Source organism: Podarcis vaucheri, assembly GCF_965113315.1.
Source record: "Podarcis vaucheri genome assembly, chromosome: 1".
Classification (NCBI taxonomy): domain Eukaryota; kingdom Metazoa; phylum Chordata; class Lepidosauria; order Squamata; family Lacertidae; genus Podarcis; species Podarcis vaucheri.
Genome location: NC_138759.1, coordinates 98,712,073 through 98,730,769, shown reverse-complemented (window position 1 = coordinate 98,730,769; position 18,697 = coordinate 98,712,073). Strand labels below are relative to the sequence as shown.

Below are 18,697 nucleotides of genomic sequence, written 5' to 3'. Positions count from 1 at the left end.
TTTTACAAGCCAGCTTATTAACCAAAAGCCTGTCCAAATAAAAAAAAAATGTTTTTTCCTGCTGGTGGAAGATCACCAGTCTAGGCTAGCCCAGCCTCTCCAGGGATTAGATGGTGGGACTCATCCCTTGGCCCTTTTGTAGTTACTAGCAGAAGCAAAATACATGGTGTAACTTGAGCACAGTACTCAAATTTGTTTGTTTTGCATTTTTTTCCAGGCTGCACAATTCAGTAATTATTCATGCAGAATTTGATGTGAAATTTTTAATTTTTGTTAAATATAGAATTCACACAGCCCTGACCATATGACTGGCAAGAGAATATATATTACCAGGTTTGGAATCTTTTGAAGTTATCCAACCAGGAGCCATGTTTACATAAATTGCAAAACTTATTGTATTTGCAATTAAAACAGACCAGGCTTAGCACTGACATAAAAACCTTAGTAATTAGTATACAGATTAATATGGGGAAATAACACCACTTTAGCACTCCTTCCAAGCAAAACTGAAAGAATTGAGTATGTAATCGAACAGCATGTGAATTTTAATGCACAAAATCCTTTGAGTCCCTACCTCCCCGATGCAATTATTTTCTATTCACATTAATTGTTCCTAACAGATGACATTAATGACTTTGAGTTTAAATGTGTGCAAGGGAGGGCTTTGCAAGATCAATGTTGTTTGAAGTAGAGTCACTTTTATAATCATTTACCCGAGCTATAGCAACTGCTAAATAAAATAAAGTTAACCTGTTGATTGCTCAGTAAATGTTTAATATCATGCCTTATTATATTAGGCATCAGTGGCTATAGATAAATGCATTTTATTCCTATGAATGTATCATTGTTATGTACAAAGCTGTGATAAGTAATCAAACATTGTAAGCTAAAAATGCCCTTACTTGTTCGTGCATTACCAACTCCATTTTATACTGTTAAGTTCTGGACTCAATGAACAGAGAAATTAGGACAAAGCTCTTTTACCTTAGGGTCTGTTTTCCCCTTGAATTTAACTGCAGCGGTTGGGATTTTCAAAATCGCTGATCTTCTGCATGCTTGTCAAATGGTTATGCTTTGGTCATTCTGTTATTTTCCCCCAGAAGCTTCATTCGCGCATCTTAGATCTGTCGTCTGGGGATTTCCTTTTAGAGGTAGAGAAGAACAGAAGTTTGATACCGCTGCAAAGTGCTGATGTTCAGGTTCATGTGAGTTTTCTTGAATTTGATTTCTTCATTTAGCACATTCTTATCTCTCCATGAAGTATGATTTAATGGAGGGGAGAAAGAGCAGGAACAAATAACACTCATCCTTGAACCTAAAACAGAGTGGAAGTAGAGATAACAGCATTTTCTTCTCTTCTCTGAAGTTCACTATAATTTCCCAGGCTATATAGGAAATAAAAAAGTGCCCTCTTTGCAAAAAGGCATAAATCTTGGCAGTGTCCCCAAGATACCTTTTTGGGGTATTGATTACATCTCAAAGCTTCTGAGAAATGGTCAAGGAGCTTTTTATTAAAGCCGGTGCACTGTATCATTCATCCTTGTTTTATGATATATTATGTATGAACTGTTAAAAATTCATGGGCTCTGGAAAAAAAAAAACACCTTTTCAGATGGGCTTAGTTTTTGTGCTTATTTGGCAAAACTTTAACTAGTATGCCTTTCATTTTCATTGAAAAAGAAAAATGTAACTCAAAAACAAAAGTTGCATATAGGCAGAATTAAAGCAAATGAGAATGGAAGCATTCATTTTATGTTTAAATATAAAAATTCAACAAAAATGCAATTTACTGAAGTGTGATAAAGTGTTTCTAAGTGGGATGGGATGGGGAGAGAAGCAATTGTTCCAAAAGTTCAGAAAGATGTTAATGACCTACCGTGCAATATGTAATTTAGCCTTCAGGTTAGATTATTCTTACTACCCAGTTTCATCTTGGCAATAGCTTGATTTAGACAATTGTCTTTTCTTCCTACTAACAATTATGTGTTTAAAATATAATCCTGCGCCAGCTTTTGTACTCTGATTTTATTAAAGTTGATGGTTTAAAACCCATGATTAGGGGAGGGGGAGTGCACTCATGAAAAGCAAATTAATAAACCAATGAACAAGTTAAATATATGTAATTAATGCCCCACAAGGGTGATCTTTGAGATCTTTTAAAGGAAATGTAAGAAAATGATTAGGATGCTGTTAGGAGGAAAATTCAGCCTCCGTAAAAAAAAAAAAAAAAAAGCTGCTGCCATTTTAAAATCTGCAATTTAAGAAGACATCCACTGTTGCATGGAATATTGTTCCAATGTCTTTAATGTGTGTGTATTATATTATCTTGCTTAGTCATTCTCTTTCTTTTTCTGAGATAAGAAAAGCTAGGTGTTGTTTTGTATCCCATCTGTTATATATCTATTCTATGTCTATAGAAAGGATGAAAATATCCCCTCTACTAGAAGAATCTGGGGGAGGTCATAAAGAGAAGTTGGGATCCAGTATTCATCTTCTCTAAACAATGCATGCTGCATGCATAGATGCATTTCATGCATGCACATCGAGACCTCAATTTAAAAATAAGAGTTATCTGGTACCATAATCCTTTCCATTTTTATCCACAAGCAAATCCTTCTGTGTTCTATGGGTCTTTTTCTCACACAAATGTGGATAGGATTTCAGCCCAGCTCCTCCCATAATTGAGTGAAGAAATATTCTCTTGTTGATAGTTTGCATGACATTGGAGACCTTGGCAGATTGGACTGGACTCAACATGACTTCTGTCTTCATGTTCTGCTCACTATCCCTGCAGGTTGAATGTTCCACTGAAGCAGATATATTCCTTCAAACAGAAAGTCAGGGGGAAAGGTTCAAGCCTAACCTCCTCCCTGATATCTAGTTTTTCATATTTAGAAAATATTTTTTTATGTAAAAGCATTCAGCCAAGTGATAACATCTCTGATTTAAAGTCTGAAGTACTACAATCCAGAAATACTGCTTGTGGGAACTGGGCTCATTACTTATCAATTCCTAACTCAACCAGTATTTTTGTGATTTGCCAAGTTGTGGTCAGTTGTGATCTTAGAATGATTCTGAAAGTGTGTTGGAGCATTCAGATGCCACCCTTAGAAAGCCCATCTCGGACCTCATAGTCTGTGATGGTTATTGACTGGTTGATTGCTAATATGCCATTTCTTCAGAATGTGATTGAAGAGGCTGTGGCAGAGCAACTGCAGACAATCTTGAATGGCACTGATTATCTAGATCCATTACAGTCAGGTTTAGACCTGGTTTTGAGACTGAATTTGCCTTAGCCACAGTGATCAGGACAAAGGAAAAGCTTTTGATACCATTGACCGTAGTGTTCTCCTAGACCAGTTCTGTGGGATGACTGTCAGGCACAGTTTGTGGTGGTTCTGATCCTTCCTGCAGGTTTGGCTCCAGAGAGTAGCATTGGGAAAATGCTCCTCAGCCCCTTTGCATCTATGTTATGGGATGCTGCAGGGCACTATTTTTCCCTCAGTGCTTTTTATCATCTATATGAAGCCATTGAGAATGTCATCAGAGAATCTGGAGCATGCTGATAACACACAGCTTTATTTCTCCGTAACATCTGAATCAGGAGTGGTTGTGCAGGCTCTAGACCATTGTCTGGCTACAGTGGTGAGCTAAATGAGCATCAATAAACTGACTTTAAACCCTTGATAAGACAGAGGCTGAGCCTCTGTAGCCTTTAGGTCAAGTGTCACTGTCATCACCCATGCATATTTCCTCCATTGCTCAATAGGCATGGAACGGAGAAGCCAATTGCATGCAAAACCTACAATCCTGAGGACTTCATGTCCAACATTTTCCCACAGTTGCCTATGAAGATTGAGATTCATATTTACACACAAGGCACCTTGAGTATTTTAGTCCATGACAAACCTGAGTGATTTTTCAAGATTGTGAGCATTCACCCCATCAACTCAGAATGGCACCTCTAAGGGAAGGGAAATAAAAACATTTTAATGAAGAAGGGAATCCTAATTGTGCAGAAGATCTATTTGGGACTCTGGATTTAGGTTGTTTGTGTCTACTCTTAATGGGATAGAGAAGTATAAGCATCCACCTCCACAGCTTTCAGTTCTTGTTGTTGAGAAAAACTGGTTTTGAGATTAATGAAATTTGTTGCAAAATGTCAAGGAAATGTAGTCTTGTTGTTATTGATAACTTATGTAATGCCTCTGCATAAGTTTAAAGAATTTCATAGCCGCATATTCATGAAGATTCTGAACTTTCAATAATATTTTGCCATATTAGGAAGTGGAAGATTTGCCTGGAAAGAAATTAAATGCTTCCACAAACTCCAGCAAAGGTTTAATGTTTTTACTAAAGCACCACTCTCTTTCTTCATTATTCTCTTCCTTGAAGCTGGTATTTAGTCACAGCAGCTGAGATTGCATTTGGAGAGGGCCGATAACTACACAAGTACTAAAGGCAGCCATAAAGTGTCAATAAATAGCATAAGCAGGAGGCTTCAGCTGTCGGACGGTGACACAAAGATGGATTGTCCTGCATCAGAGACTTTCTTAGACAAAGCTTTGAACTAGATAGGAAACCAAAATTAGACTGTAATGGAGAGATTCCATTCTCCGTGGACATTCTGGTTGGGACACTAAATTAATTTACCTTGTCCACTTTGTAGGGCCTCATCTGTTACGTTGTGGGGATATAATGCACTTGTCAAGATGTTCTTGTACTGGCTTAACTTTGTTTCCAGTATCTTTCTGGAGCACATTGCTAATAAACACAGCATATTTCAAACAGACTATCATTGAAATGCCAGCTTGAATCCTAGGATGTGCATGTATTTTAATAATAATAATAATAAAAAAAAACTGGCAAGTTTCTAGATATTTTAATCTCATAATAGGTAAGAAATATGAGCACTGTGGTTTTAATATTCATTCAATAATTATTTATATCAGCATGAACAGCAAATGTGGGCTTCTGTTTTGTTACATGAATGTGGTATGGAATTTTTTAACCCATAAAACAAAGCAATCTCTCTCTTTTTCTTGTTTTAGGAATGTCAGCAGAATATCAGATCTGGAGTACCTGCCTTGAAGTGCCAGAGCCAGTTAAATATGACAGGGCCTCACCGAGTTTATCCTCGAAGCAGCTGCAGCAGCAGTGAGCTCTCTCTGTCAAGTGCCTGCAGTGAATATTCCAGTGGCTCCTCCTACACTTGGAATGATGGGAAGGCATGCAGTAAAAGGGTAATGAAATAGGTTCATTTATTGTCATTGTCATCATCAAGTTTATTTATGTGACAGTTTTTCAAATAACAGTTCAAAGCAGCTCACAACATCAGCAAATAAACTATCAAAAACACACTTCATAAATATATATTTACATTCACAGTTGCAAATAGGCACCTGTGTGACAGGATGCTAGGCAAGATAGATCTTTGATCCGATCCAGCAAGCCTTTATGCTATTTTGTTCTTATTTTGTTGTTGGCATCAGTCTGTCTCAAGAGGCAATGGAGTGCACCTCTGGGGATAAATTTGAACCACTGCATCAGCAGCACCAAATTGACCTCCTCGGGGCACAAGCCCGGGCAGTGTGTAGGGAGGTCTTGGGCTGCCCAAACAACAAGACCCTCCTCTCAGCCTTGCTGATGTGGTCCAGAGGGAAGCAGAGCAATACGTTTGGTACCAGCTTAGCTGCAGGAGTTGCCAGAAGGAGGTGTACAAGGCGTCATCCAACCATCTTAGGGACTCCACTCCAGACTTGTGTAGGGTTTACTCCTTTGCCTTTTCTTTGCCCGAATATATCCCACAAACAGCAGAGGTTTAGGATCAGAGTTTTCCTTCTCCTTGATGGGCTATCTTTCCAAGTTACCTGAGCCTCTACAATATGTGCAGAAACTGCCTTCTTGACCTTTGGACCCACTATTGGTCTTGTCCGCTCAATCCACCAGAGCCTGCCTTTAAATGCAGGGGAAGTCCCTAACTCACTGAGGGTTTGAGACCCATTTGCTACCCTCACCTGGTTTAGCTGGCCAATCTAAGCAATTTCCCGGGGTGTGGCCACTGTTGCATGCAGACAACTTCTAGGAGCTACAGGTGAGAGCTGAGTACAGGGTGGGGACCAAAGGTGGAGGTACTAGCCCATTAGGAGCACAGCGTGTCCCCCACCAGAGGTACTACCCCTCTTGTTAACATTCCCCACACCTGTTCTTATTAATATTTACTGAAATATGAAATACACTGTAGGCACCCCCAGCAACAGAAGCAATCTTTTAGCTAGAGTCTACATTCCTAGGCCTCATGGAAATGGGCCAGATGGAGGAGGACAGGATGAGTTTAGTAGCTTATAATATTTTAAGATATTTGTATGTGATGCCACATAATTTGAGCACAAAATTGACGAGAGCAACAAGGGAAGCCAACACAGTGCTCTCCAGATGTTGTTGGGCTACCAACTCCCTTCAGCCTCAACCAGGATAGCCAGTGGTTTTAGCTGATGGAAGATGTAGTCCCACAACATCTGGAGGGTTGCAGACCTTGATCCCTTGTGTGCCAGGTCCTCTTTTTATTATAGCATTGTAACAGAACTGTCTGTAGAAAAAAAATACTATAAAAACCATAGGCCTTCTCAAGCTCCACCGTGTGGCCATTTTTACATGGTTGTACAATGTACAACCATAGCAATGAGAGAGAAGTCACTAGCTCAACATTGTCCTTTTTTCTTAGTAATGTTTGTTAATTTCTGTGGTAATAACTCTCTCTTACTTCTTTTAAAATCAGTCGTCAGTGAACTGGGATAAAAGAATAAGCATTGGTTCTTCGCTCCCCAGCAATCTTTCCAGTCCTGCTGATGATCTACCTCCAACTCGTATCAAGGAAAACCACATTTTGGAAGGGCTAAAGAAGTTACAGAAACGCAAAATATTACTTGAACCGCCTTCTTCTGTTATATCCAAATGGGGATACAAAGATTGCATGGACTCTAATGAAGGAATATACTCCCCTGGCATTAAGTGCAGCAGTCATAAAGAAGAGGTACATTGCACACCAGAGGAAATGGGGGCCATTTGCATCGAGCACCAGAAAAACTTTGTGTATGATTCAGATTCACATGAGGATGCGGATGATGAGTCTTCATCTTTAGCATTGCTGTATGAAGTACCGAGCAAAGACTGTAGGCACTATTGTAATAAATTAACTCACAGCGTTTCTGACAGCCTATTTGGTTGGGAGCCTGATAGAAAGCACTTGCCAGAAAGAGGTTCTTATTTTAATTCAAAAGAGAGACCTGAAAAACTGACTAGTTTTGTCAATGAATTTCAGTCAAAAGGAAAATCTTGCACAAATGTGAAGCTGCCTGTATTGCAAATAGATAAAAGTCTTGCTAGCATAAGCTGGAGAGACCTTAATTTACACCTTTCAGATACTGATGACAATGAAATCCTGGATGAATTACATATAGAAAGCAGTGATGAAAAAAGCCCATCAGATTTGTCATTAACTCCTTTTGTTGACAAGCACACAGAGAATTCTGATGTGCGTGTAAAGAAGGAAAATTGCCAGCATGTATCTTCAGAAAAAGAAGCAAGTCAGGTACTCACTCACTCGGGCATTAGGCCAAAGGCATGTAATTTCATTAAGCAACAAAAAGTTATAAAGAAGACTTCTTCAGAAGAATGCATTACTGTTATATTTGATGCTGAAGATGGCAAACCTATTGAATTCAGTTCACATCAATCTGGAGTTGTCACTGTAACTAGAAATGAAATTTCAATCAACCACTCATGTACTGGGCCCAATGCAGAATACACTGAATGTTTACCTCAGGGAATAGTTAATTTCCAAAAAGCAATGGAAGCTAAGAACTACAGCATTTTGCAAGCACCTGATAATGAAATTGAGAGAAAGACTCTCCCAAATAACTTAGAGAACGAGCATGCAGTTGACCCTACTACATGCAACAGTCAGTCTCCTTTACTCCCCAAAAGACCCATGTTTCATAACATCCCACAGCAAAAGCTAATGAAGCCAGTTTGCAGTATTTCTTCCAAGCCTAGGTCTCCATCTTGTATGCAGGCAGGTAGTAACCAAAACCAAAAATTGACAAAAATTCCGAGTAGAGATAAGTTCTCGCCACAAAAAACAAATATCACAGTGAATGAATATTCCACTAGCACCTCTTCACACTGTCCTATGACACTGGAGAAATCTGTAAAATGTTCAAGGTTCAAAAAAGTGCAGAGTCCCACTAAGAATACTGATTCAAAAGTAGATTTGCTTATTTCAAGGGCGCACCCTCTTCAAAATTCTAAAATGCTTGACAGAACAGATTGGCCCAAGAATCAGGTCCCAGAATCAACTTCATTGCCTCAACATCTTATAGAGTCAATTGACTGTGAAGAACCACCAACTAGAGATATCCATTGTGATTTGCCTGCTGTAGAAGCCAGATCTCCATCACCACCACCTCCTCCAGGCAGGTCAACGTCACTATTGATAAGACCAAACTATGAACATTCACCACCTGTACCCAATAAGCCAGGTGCAAGCATTCCCAGTGAGACAGTAAAAAGTCCAGTCATGTCACCACTGAAAACGGCCTCAATGTCCATTTTTCATAACGTGCATAGAATGCCAACTAACAAGCTCCCTTCAACACCTAAAGTCAAATTAAATCACTTCAATGAGAAAGGAGAGATGTTTACACAAAGCAAATGCATATCAGAGCAACCCTCCACAATGTGCCAAGTCATTCCCAAAGTGTTTACAAAGAAAGTTCCTCCTAAAACCTCAAACCAATCAGTATCCTGCAATAATATAGAACGTAATTCCAAGGATGTGTCCCCAGACTGCACGTCACAAGATACAGATCTAATGCAAAATGGACTACTGCCTAAGGACACTGAAGTACCTCAGAAAAATAAATTTCCAAACAGATTCTCCACATCACCAGATTGTCAGCCAACAATGATTGGGAAACCTTTTCTGCCTCAGATTAATCACTCCCCATTATCACTGTTGTCTCAGGGAAGTGATGTTGGAAATATACCAGAAAAGAGTCTGAAACCACATCTGCCTGTAGGACTTAAATTACTCATAAAATCTCCTCAGCTCCTCAGAAAGAGTTCCACTATACCAGGGAAGCAGGAAAAAGACAGTATGAATGCAGCCTCCAAAAGCTGTGTGAATTCATCCAAACAGAAGCAGGGTGAATCTTTAGCTCAAACCACCATAGACGTAGCTGACACTGAATTAAGGAGTGCTGAGAGTGGAATAAAAGAAAGTTTTGCTGGGGATCTTCGTATGAATCCAGCTTCCTGTGTTTCACCCGAGACCTGCTGCTTAATAGAACGGGGAGATGGGTTGGAAAACAGGTTAGTTAAGAGATCCATTTCTTCTAGTAGTAAGGCATACTTGAAGCCTGCTCTTGGTATGAATGGAGCAAAGGCCCGAAGTCAAAGTTTCAGTATTCACACAGGGGAAAAGTCATCTATACCTTCCACAGAAGGTTTAGGAAAAGTTCGGACCCAGATCATAACAAACACATCTGAAAGAGGGAATTCTTTAACGAGGCAGAACTCTGCTGTGGAAGGATTACAAATCAGAGCTGTTCCTGGTTCAGCAGTGATGTCAGATACAGTTTCAAACACGACAAAAGTTCCAGAAACTTCTTATTCTAGACAGGGTTCTTCTGCAAGCATGAGTAGTTCCAGCAGTCAAGTTGGTAGCCCAAGCAAACTACCATTCCATATGTCTCCAAAGGGGGATTTATTCTGCAGCATTTCAAAAACTGAGGACAACAAATCACCATCTCAGAGAGATGTCCAAAGTAAATCTTTCCATGATGAAAAAGCCAGCGAAATTTCCAAACATCAACCAGTAAGCAAAAAAAGTGTTACACAAGCAGAAATGGCATTGGAGTCATCAACTAGTATTTCATCAGAACAAATTTTGCCACTTCAGAAAAATCTGGACAGCACACAATCTCCTCATAAACACGAAGCAGGCAAGGTAGTATTGCAAGAAGCCTGCATAAAGGCATCTGAAGCCTTGGAGAAGGTTTCAGCTTCATCTGTTTTACAGCCCACGATAGAAGAAAAAGTCATGTTGTGCATCCAGGAAAATATGCAGAAGGAACAAGGGCAGAGCAAATGCCCTACCACCGAGACTAAACAAAAGAGTGGGGGGCCTTCTATTGCTAGCTGGTTTGGTTTTCGAAAGAGTAAGCTCCCAGCCTTGAGTGGTAGAAAAGCTGATGTTTCTAAAGTAAAAATAGAAAAGAAAGAGCCGAAGGGTTTAGCTTTTGGAAGCAAGCAAACAAAATCGGAAAAAAGAAAAGACAAAAAGAAGACTGAACAGCACTGTGAAGCAGAAAATGAGATAAATAAGAAAACTCTGAATTGTGGTATTTTAGACAGTGTTCCAAAAGGGAAAAAAATGACAAAAGCCACACACAATAACCTCAGCCAAACTGGGTGCGAACAAAAGAACAGCTCTGCCACCACACACTCAGGAAAAGACAGCTTTATGAAAGAGCTTTTACACAGGTAAGGTTTTTGGAAATGTAGATTGAGATATAGATATTGTGAAGGCATGTAGATTTCATTTCATTCAAACTCCTATCTTAGTTTCTTTAGTAGGAAAGCACAAAGAACATACTTTACTATGCCACGATCAAGCATGCCCTTGCAATATGTACAATGTGGCTGTTTTCTCTTTCCAAACATCCCTTTTACTATGGCACATCACAAGCTGCTATATAAAATCCTGCTGACATTAAAAAGTAACTTGCAAGGAGTACCCAGTAGCTGGAAGCACCTTGCAATGAGCATGTAAGCTGTTCATCCCCCAAAAACACAACCCCACAAACTTTCCACCAGTTGACTCTCTTTTGTCTCTAGATTCCAGCTGTAGATGAGGAGCCCTGTAACGCCCTATATAGCCTAGCATCTGCACAGCCTTCTCCATGTCTCATCAATCCCAGGGATTTGACTGGTGATGACACAAGGGAAAGCTTTCTTTCAGGTAGCACTTGGGATATGAAGCTCCTTCCTTAGTGAGATTAGCTCAGCTCCCACTTTAGTAGCATTTGTATACCACCTCAGTACTATCACCCAGCTCCACAGGATTTCAGCAGACCAATGGTTTGTTTAATTTGTCTCTTCTCATGGTATCTTCTTCTATTATTTAGTCCACTTTGTTGATTATTATTTGCTTTTTAGTTATTCTGTCTGTCTGTTTTTCATTGCAGCTATTTGGGCTGACTCCTGTGAGGTAGAAGATTAGGATATAGAACATAAAATGAATAAATCATTTCAAGATTCTGGATAACTGGATACACCATACCTGTAAAATGATCATTCCTTTTGTGAAAAATCAAGCAATATTAGGATGTCAGAGAGTAGGATGTCAAGGAGCCCAGACTTTTCCGTGGCATACTATTTTTATAGCAAGAGAGCTTTTTAAAAGCATATGGCCATGCATTCAGAATTGAAACCCCTCTCCTACCACCTGCCTCCTAGAATAGCATAGCCCAGTAAAAACTATACCACATGGTTGCTCCGAGCATTTGTATCTGCTCTTTGTTAACCAGGTCAGTGGGCTCTGAAATTAAAGAATAGAAAGACTTATAAAAGCTAATACAAATATTAAGCCATAGAAGGTTGTTTTTTTCCTAGGAAAAATCCCTGTAGGCATAGCAGTATGGGAGGAAATGCATTGCCTGGTTTTGTTTTGTTTTTAAGGTCTTCTGAAATTTGCTATTGTTAATTGTTAGTAAATACATACAGCAACCAACCAGAATTAAGTACATTTATGGCCACCTTAGACCACAAAGACATTCGGCAATAATGGTTCAGTGTGTTTTCCAATTTGCCTCCCAGTCATAGAAAATTTAAAATAAATCATTATATGTTGAAAGACTAAATTGATATAGTACCTGAAATTGCAAGTGACAGATTTGATCAAGGCTAGTTAGAAACATTTATCACTCACAGGTCTACGGGGAGAAAGATGCAGGGAGGTTACGTTAAACATTAAAGGAATGGTGAAAGTAGAGTGATTGAAGAAGGGCGATGTAATTTATCAGAGGAATCACTTTCCACCTACAGAGTTGATAAGAAAGCAGCCCAGCCGACAGAAAGTGGATCACATAATGTTTCCTACAGGAGCGTGTCGAAGGGCGGCTCCCAGGGCTCTTCTCTTCCCAACAACTCTGTCGGCACTCAAGGAAACCAGAAGAAAACCAGCAAAACAAAGGCTGAAATGGAAATACCAAATGATGCAGTGGTACGTAACAAGACCCTGCTGTCCTTAATTTTTACTTTTTTCCCATACTGTTACTGCTCCAACACTGGGTAGAAACATGCTTGTCATTGCTGGGGAACGATGGATTAATGTCAGCATCTGATGGCCTGATTAGGGAATCCGATTATACTAATGCCCATAGCTGTCATTTGATGGAAACATATTCAGCCTTTTTTATGGCAATTTACACTTGGTTACCTGTACTTTCAAGCCCACTTCAAGGTCCTAGTTTTCACCTTTTCAGTTGTTCCATGGCTTGAGGCCCACATGTCCCCAGACATTCCTTCTGGATATATCAACTACCCTGCTGGTTGTTCCCTGAAAACTAAGCCTTGCTTCATATCCTTCACTCTGTTATATAAGGCCTTCCATATCTAGAAGTAAGGTACTTTATAGTAGTGGCCTATTTTTGGAGCATACAGGACCTGGAGATGCCAGGTTTGGAACTAAGACCTGCCACTTGCAAAACAAGTGCTCTACCATTGATCTGTAGCCTTTCTTCTACCACCACACTGCCCCACACACCAGGACCCCAATCTGAATCAGGTCCCCAGCACTGGCAGTTCGTGTGGGGTGGGAAAACTTTGTACTGGATGTCACATTGGGGTTAGCCCTAAGATCACCATTGAACAGTTGTTTCTTTTAAGCTTTTTCTGTTGTTGCTCTGAAAAAAGGAAAAGGTGAGTGATTAACATCCCGTGCATGCTATTGCGTTCTACGAGGAAGCTTGAATTGCGAAGTAATTACATATTTCTCAGGGATATATTCTAAAGGTAAAACACATTTTCAAAGCTCTTCATGATGGGAATTGAAAAATCTATTAGCTCAGTATTGATGTTTAGGGTGCTTAAGGTTAAAAGTATCAGTGGCTTGCTCTCAGCGTCAGGCAAATGTCTGCAAGCATTTGTGCTTCCATGTAAAGCAAGCTTTAACTAGAAGATATACAAGGTCATTTGTTAAAAACATCTCAGAACCTGCATTCTGAATCCATATGCTTTGGAAAACTTTTTCTATCTCCCCTCCCCCTCTCCCCCCCTTTCCCCTCTCCCCCTTTCTGTAGCATGTAGCTTCTATAGTATCATCTTTTCTTTGAAAATGTAGATGTCCCCTGCATTATAAAACCACAAATTATAAGCATATCTAAGTCTGCCCTTGTAATGTCACTGAAAGGAATGAGAGAGAATGAAAGTCTGGAAATGTGCAATATGCAGGAAATTCAATCCAACTGATCTAGAACTTTGATAGCAAAGCAGAGCCCCTTATCACAGCCACTCAATTTAACTATGCCCCATTTAATATGGTGCTGACAGCTTAGGGTATATCTTCACTGTACAGAAGTATTTTTTTTAAGCATGCTGCTTTTACAATTTCTTTTTTAACTTCCTTATTATTGTCTAATGGCACAGTAATTTGCAGAAGTTTTTGTCTCATTTTGTGAAGTCTTTGCAAATGTAACAATAATAGCCATTTAGGACTTTAAGTATATCTTCAAGAAACACACTTCATTTTATCGGGCAAGTACAAAGATTGTTCTGAATCTACATAAATAATGAAGAAATGTTAATTTTTTTCTCTTTAACTTCTAAGGACAAATTAGTCACGCTGCAAAGGCATTACCTTTTCCTTCTCCAGACTGCACTTTGTTAAGCTGAAAATCAAAGTGTTATTAGGACATTGTTTTTGAAGATTGGATTATATTATATGCTACATCTTTGTGGGTTTTCAATACTTGATTTTATTCTGTAAATGAAATAGCTTGCATTACCATGTTGAAGCCATTCGGGTTGAAAGAAAAATGAGTGCCTATAATCTGTGTTTTGGAATCTGTTTTTTTTAAAAAAATAACGACAGAATTGTGGGGAATTTCAGTTTGTCCTCTAAACTTGGTACTACTCAATCTCATTTAAAATGCATATATTATTTCCTGGTCTTCATGTCCTTTTCTCCCTTTATTGGCTTCTCACTTTGAATCACGTTGCAGAGAATTCAGTAAAAAGAGATAGCTGTGATTGAAAACACTAGCATGTGGTAGCATTTCCCATTGTGCATTCTTTTTTCCCTAAAAAAGGAGGGGGGGCATGCCTTTTTGAGAAAAACAGCACAAACCTTTTCAAAAGCCCTGAGCAGAGATGATTTCTTTTTCTTTTTACACTGTAACAATACAAGGTACATTTAGAGATGAGGGTCAAACCAGTAACTAACACTTGCAAAAGTTGATAAAGAATGCATGCCTTAAATTTCATCTGAATGGAAAAAATCAAATGTGCCTTTTACATTTAATGCTCCTCTAAAGTGGGTTTTCAAAAGTGTATCTTTCATGCGCCATAGAATTAAGTCTTTTCTTTTTCAGCATGTTAATTAAAGGCTTAGGGTTCTATTATGCCATCACTTAAACACATCTCAGACTGTGGTTTCTTGGCGATTTTTATATACATTTTAAAGAAAAACATGTTCCATTAGCATCGTTGGAACAGATCGTTTGCGCAGGGTGTGCAAAACAAGGACTTTAATGGAAATCTTGCTCATTTGCTTACATAAATAGCCCCATTTCGAACCTAACCATTGAGTATTTTGTGAAAAACAGGAAAGATACTATGCTCCCCCAAACTAAAGCCAATGTGGTTTTAGTTTTAATGTGCATACCACAGCCAAGGTGGAAAAGCACCTTGGGAAGCCAGGTGTGTGAGAGTAGAATATCAGACTGCCATAATAAAAGCATTCTTGCTTGACTTAGAACTGAGCCACATTGTTGAAGCTAATATGGTACAATGGGAAGGGCACAATGGATTTCAGTGCTCATTCTTTCTTCCTATATTTTTACCTTGGGTGTCAAAGTATTTAAGTTGCCCATGCACCTTTAAACCACTAGTTGACAAAATAGTATCTAAGGCAGCAAACCAGTTATCAATGAAAGATAGTGTTGGTAGCTGAGTGGAGAAATGGAGTGGAGAGTTCTTAACCTTTTTTCTTTCAACAGCTTTTCAATTCAAAATCTGTTTCAGCCCAGGTGGTAGTAACAGCAGAGGTGGCAGTTCATTTTATTTATAAAGATGTGGAAAAGATGCCAGAATTGTGTGACTGCAGCACTGAATGAAGATACCATGTCACACATTAATTTTATTTCCTCAGTTCTTTAACATAAATTTATAAGGTATAACATTTGAGGAGGAAGAAAAATACAGGATCATGAGAACTTAATGCATTTATTTAATCTTATAAACATAAATATTATTTTATCTTTTTGAGAAATTGTATCACTTTGTTGTTTAGTCATTTAGTCGTGTCCGACTCTTTGTGACCCCATGGACCAGAGCACACCAGGCATTCCTGTCTTCCACTGCCTCCCGCAGTTTGGTCAAACTCATGTTTGTAGCTTCGCACAAAGACTTAATTTTTCTTGCCAGTTGCGTCGTATTGTTCTTAGCAAAGCATCTAGAAACAATTTAAACGTCATTCATAATAGGACGCCGTACAAGCTGTACTACGTGGGAGTTGCATTAAGGTAGATAGTAAAGGGTGATAGCAAAGATACTAAAAGTTAAACAGATTTGTTTTGAAATACACTGTTTTTGTTCTGTTAAAAGAGATATGTAAGCAGTTACAATTACTGTTCCCCCCTTACAACACAGATCAAAGTGGTAACAGAAAATTTCCAAGAAGATGAAGAGAACGCCATCGCTGACTCAACTTGTCAAAGCCACTTAATAGGTAACATCAACAAAAAATTTAAAATGTTGTAATATGTGGCTTAGATTCTCTTAGTACATTATGTAGTCTGTGCAGTTGAACAGAGTTATGTACAATTAATCCCATTGAATCACACTAGACTAAAGGTAAAACTGGATGAGTCTCTTCTTTATATATTTTAGCAGGCAGCACTGGGGGATCAGGCCAAAGATCTTACTCAGCCAGCAGCCTGTACTTGCAGTGGCCTACCAGATATCTGTGCGAATAGGAACAAGATACTTATCCTTCAATGGCTCAGTACAGAAATTAATGTAATCATATATTGGGGATCAGAAATATGCCATGAGCACAAATATTCTACCTCTACATGCTAGTTCCATCATGCCTTTCCTTGTTTGCCTAAGTGTAAACTGTGGTTGGGTCTCATCAGAAATGCCTTTAAACCATAATCATCTACTTTTCTTCATTCAAATCATATTTCTTTTCAGTGAGAAATTTATTACCTTAATGCAGGTAGCTTTACCATCTGTGGAAATGTTATGAACAGTCTTATAAATAGCCATACTTCCTGGCTACACTGCTATCCTTCATCCTGATTTTTAGTGCTATGTTATTTGTGCATCATTGTAGCAGTGCATTTTGAACATACCAGTTTACCAAGTTGGATGCTATATGCCAGCAATGAGACCCTCCAGCTCATGCGGCTAATTAGTCTCTGCAGGCCTTCTCATTTGTCTTATCAGTTTATTTTGGCCAGAGCACAGCTACCTACCCTACACCTGACATTGTATATAATGTGTGCTGGGGGACAGGTAAAGTCACAGCTGGGCCAAAAGGGGAATGTGCAGGAACCGTCAAGCAGCTGAATGTCAGGGCTTCAAAGCGCAGCCCAGGACTCTCTGCAAGCACTGAGGGTCAGTTGGTGGTCGGGGCTTGAAAAGAGTGCTACACAGCTGAAACACTGACAATCATCTGGGATCAGGAACTGCCTAGCGCTGATGAGGGGACTGGAGAAAGCAGCTTGTATTCAAAGCTCTTCTTCCAATGCTCTGAATACAAGTTGCATTCTGAAGGGCTTCAAGGGACCTCTCTGTAACCAAGGATCAGCTGTTTTGAAGGCATGTTCCCAGCACCGATCAGGTGACTGGCAGGTGGGTGTTCTTGTTGCCTATCAAATTGGGCGACAGATAAAGTGAAGATAAAGATCTGGCCTGCCAGCCAGATGCAGCTTCCCACCCTGGTTATGTGCACTCCAAGATGAATCCTCAGTAGAGGAAAGGTTCATGGGAATATAAATTAGGATGTTGAATAGTATTGTCAAATGTAAGAACATAAAATGATTGCATTTACTATGCTGCTTATAAAGTTCTAATACTATTTACAGAACTATTTAGCATGATTGACATCAGAGAATAACTTATCATTATTATTTATTACTTTTGTATACTACCCTTCATCTGAAAATCACAGGGCAATTCACAACATAAAAATAAAAGATGAGAACACAAAACACATAATAAAACAAAAGCAAAAAACCCAAAACCAATAACTATTAAACCATTAAACACATTTAAAGGGTCATATAATGTTAATCAGCCAAAGGCTTGGTTTTTGCCTGGTGTCTAAAGATAGGTAATGAAGATGCCAGGCAAGCCTCCCTGGGGAGAGCATTCCACAAACAGTGAACCACTGCAGAAAAGGCCCATTCCCTCTCACAGAGGAGGCACATGAAGAAGGCCTCAGGTGATGAATGCAGGGTGCAGGTTGGTTCATATGGGGAGAAGTGGTCCTTGAGGTATTGTGGTCTTGAGCTGTGCAAGGTTTTATAGGTCAAAACCAGCACCTTGAATTGGACCAGGGGGGAAAATTGGTTGCCAGTGCAGTTGGGCCAGGATCGGTATAATATGCTCAACCGTCTTGCCCTGATGAGCAACCTGCTGAATTCTGCACCAGCTGAAGTTTCCAAACCATCTTCAGAGGCAGCCCTACATGTTATCGCAGCGTTGCAGTTATCTAACCTAGAGGTTACCACAGCATAGATGGTAGAAGTTAGGTTATTCCTGCCCCAATAGGGGCATAGCTGGGCCACCATCTGAAGCTAATGGAAGGCACCCCATACCACTGAAGCCACTTGAGACTCAAGCATCAGCAAGGGATCCAGAAGTACTCCCAAGTTGTATACCTGCTCCTTTAGATGGAGTATAACCCCATCAAGAGCAGGCAACCTCCCAGCCATCTGTTCTAGGAAATAACCCACTAACAGTGTCTCTTCTTATCTGGATTGAGCTTCAGTCTGTTGGCTCTCATCCAGTCTGCTACTGAGGCGAGACAATGGTCCAGCACTTCCACTGCCTCACGTGTAGATTTAAAGGAGAAGTAGAATTGTGTGTCACCAGCTTAATTTCTGACAATGTACTCCAGACCTGCAGATAACCCCACTCAGTGGTTTCATAGAATCATAAAATCATAGAATTGTAGAGTTGGAAGGGATCCCAAGGGTCATGTAGTCCAACCCCCTGCAATGCAGGAATCTCAACTAACGCATCCATGACAGATGGTCATCCAACTTCTGCTTAAAAACCTCCAATGAAGGAGAGTCCACAGCCTCTCGAGGGAGACCATTCCACTGCCAATATTAAATAGCATAGGGGATAAAATTGAGCCCTGAGGAACTCCACATTAAAGGCTCCATGGAGCTGAAAAGCA

General features: G+C 39.6%; 1 protein-coding gene across 11 annotated transcripts in view; it reads left to right on the top strand.

Moving 5' to 3' along the window:
* The window catches only part of NCKAP5 (NCK associated protein 5), a 621,685-nt gene that overhangs the window by 528,579 nt on the left and 74,409 nt on the right, over positions 1 to 18,697 (top strand). For all 11 annotated transcript variants that reach the window (XM_082197111.1, XM_082197112.1, XM_082197110.1 and 8 more), the window contains 5 exons: positions 1,101 to 1,205; positions 5,052 to 5,243; positions 6,779 to 10,545; positions 12,109 to 12,286; positions 15,934 to 16,012. In XM_082197111.1, coding sequence (XP_082053237.1) covers positions 1,101 to 1,205; positions 5,052 to 5,243; positions 6,779 to 10,545; positions 12,109 to 12,286; positions 15,934 to 16,012 — 4,321 coding nt within the window. The remainder of the gene's footprint in view (positions 1 to 1,100; positions 1,206 to 5,051; positions 5,244 to 6,778; positions 10,546 to 12,108; positions 12,287 to 15,933; positions 16,013 to 18,697) is intronic.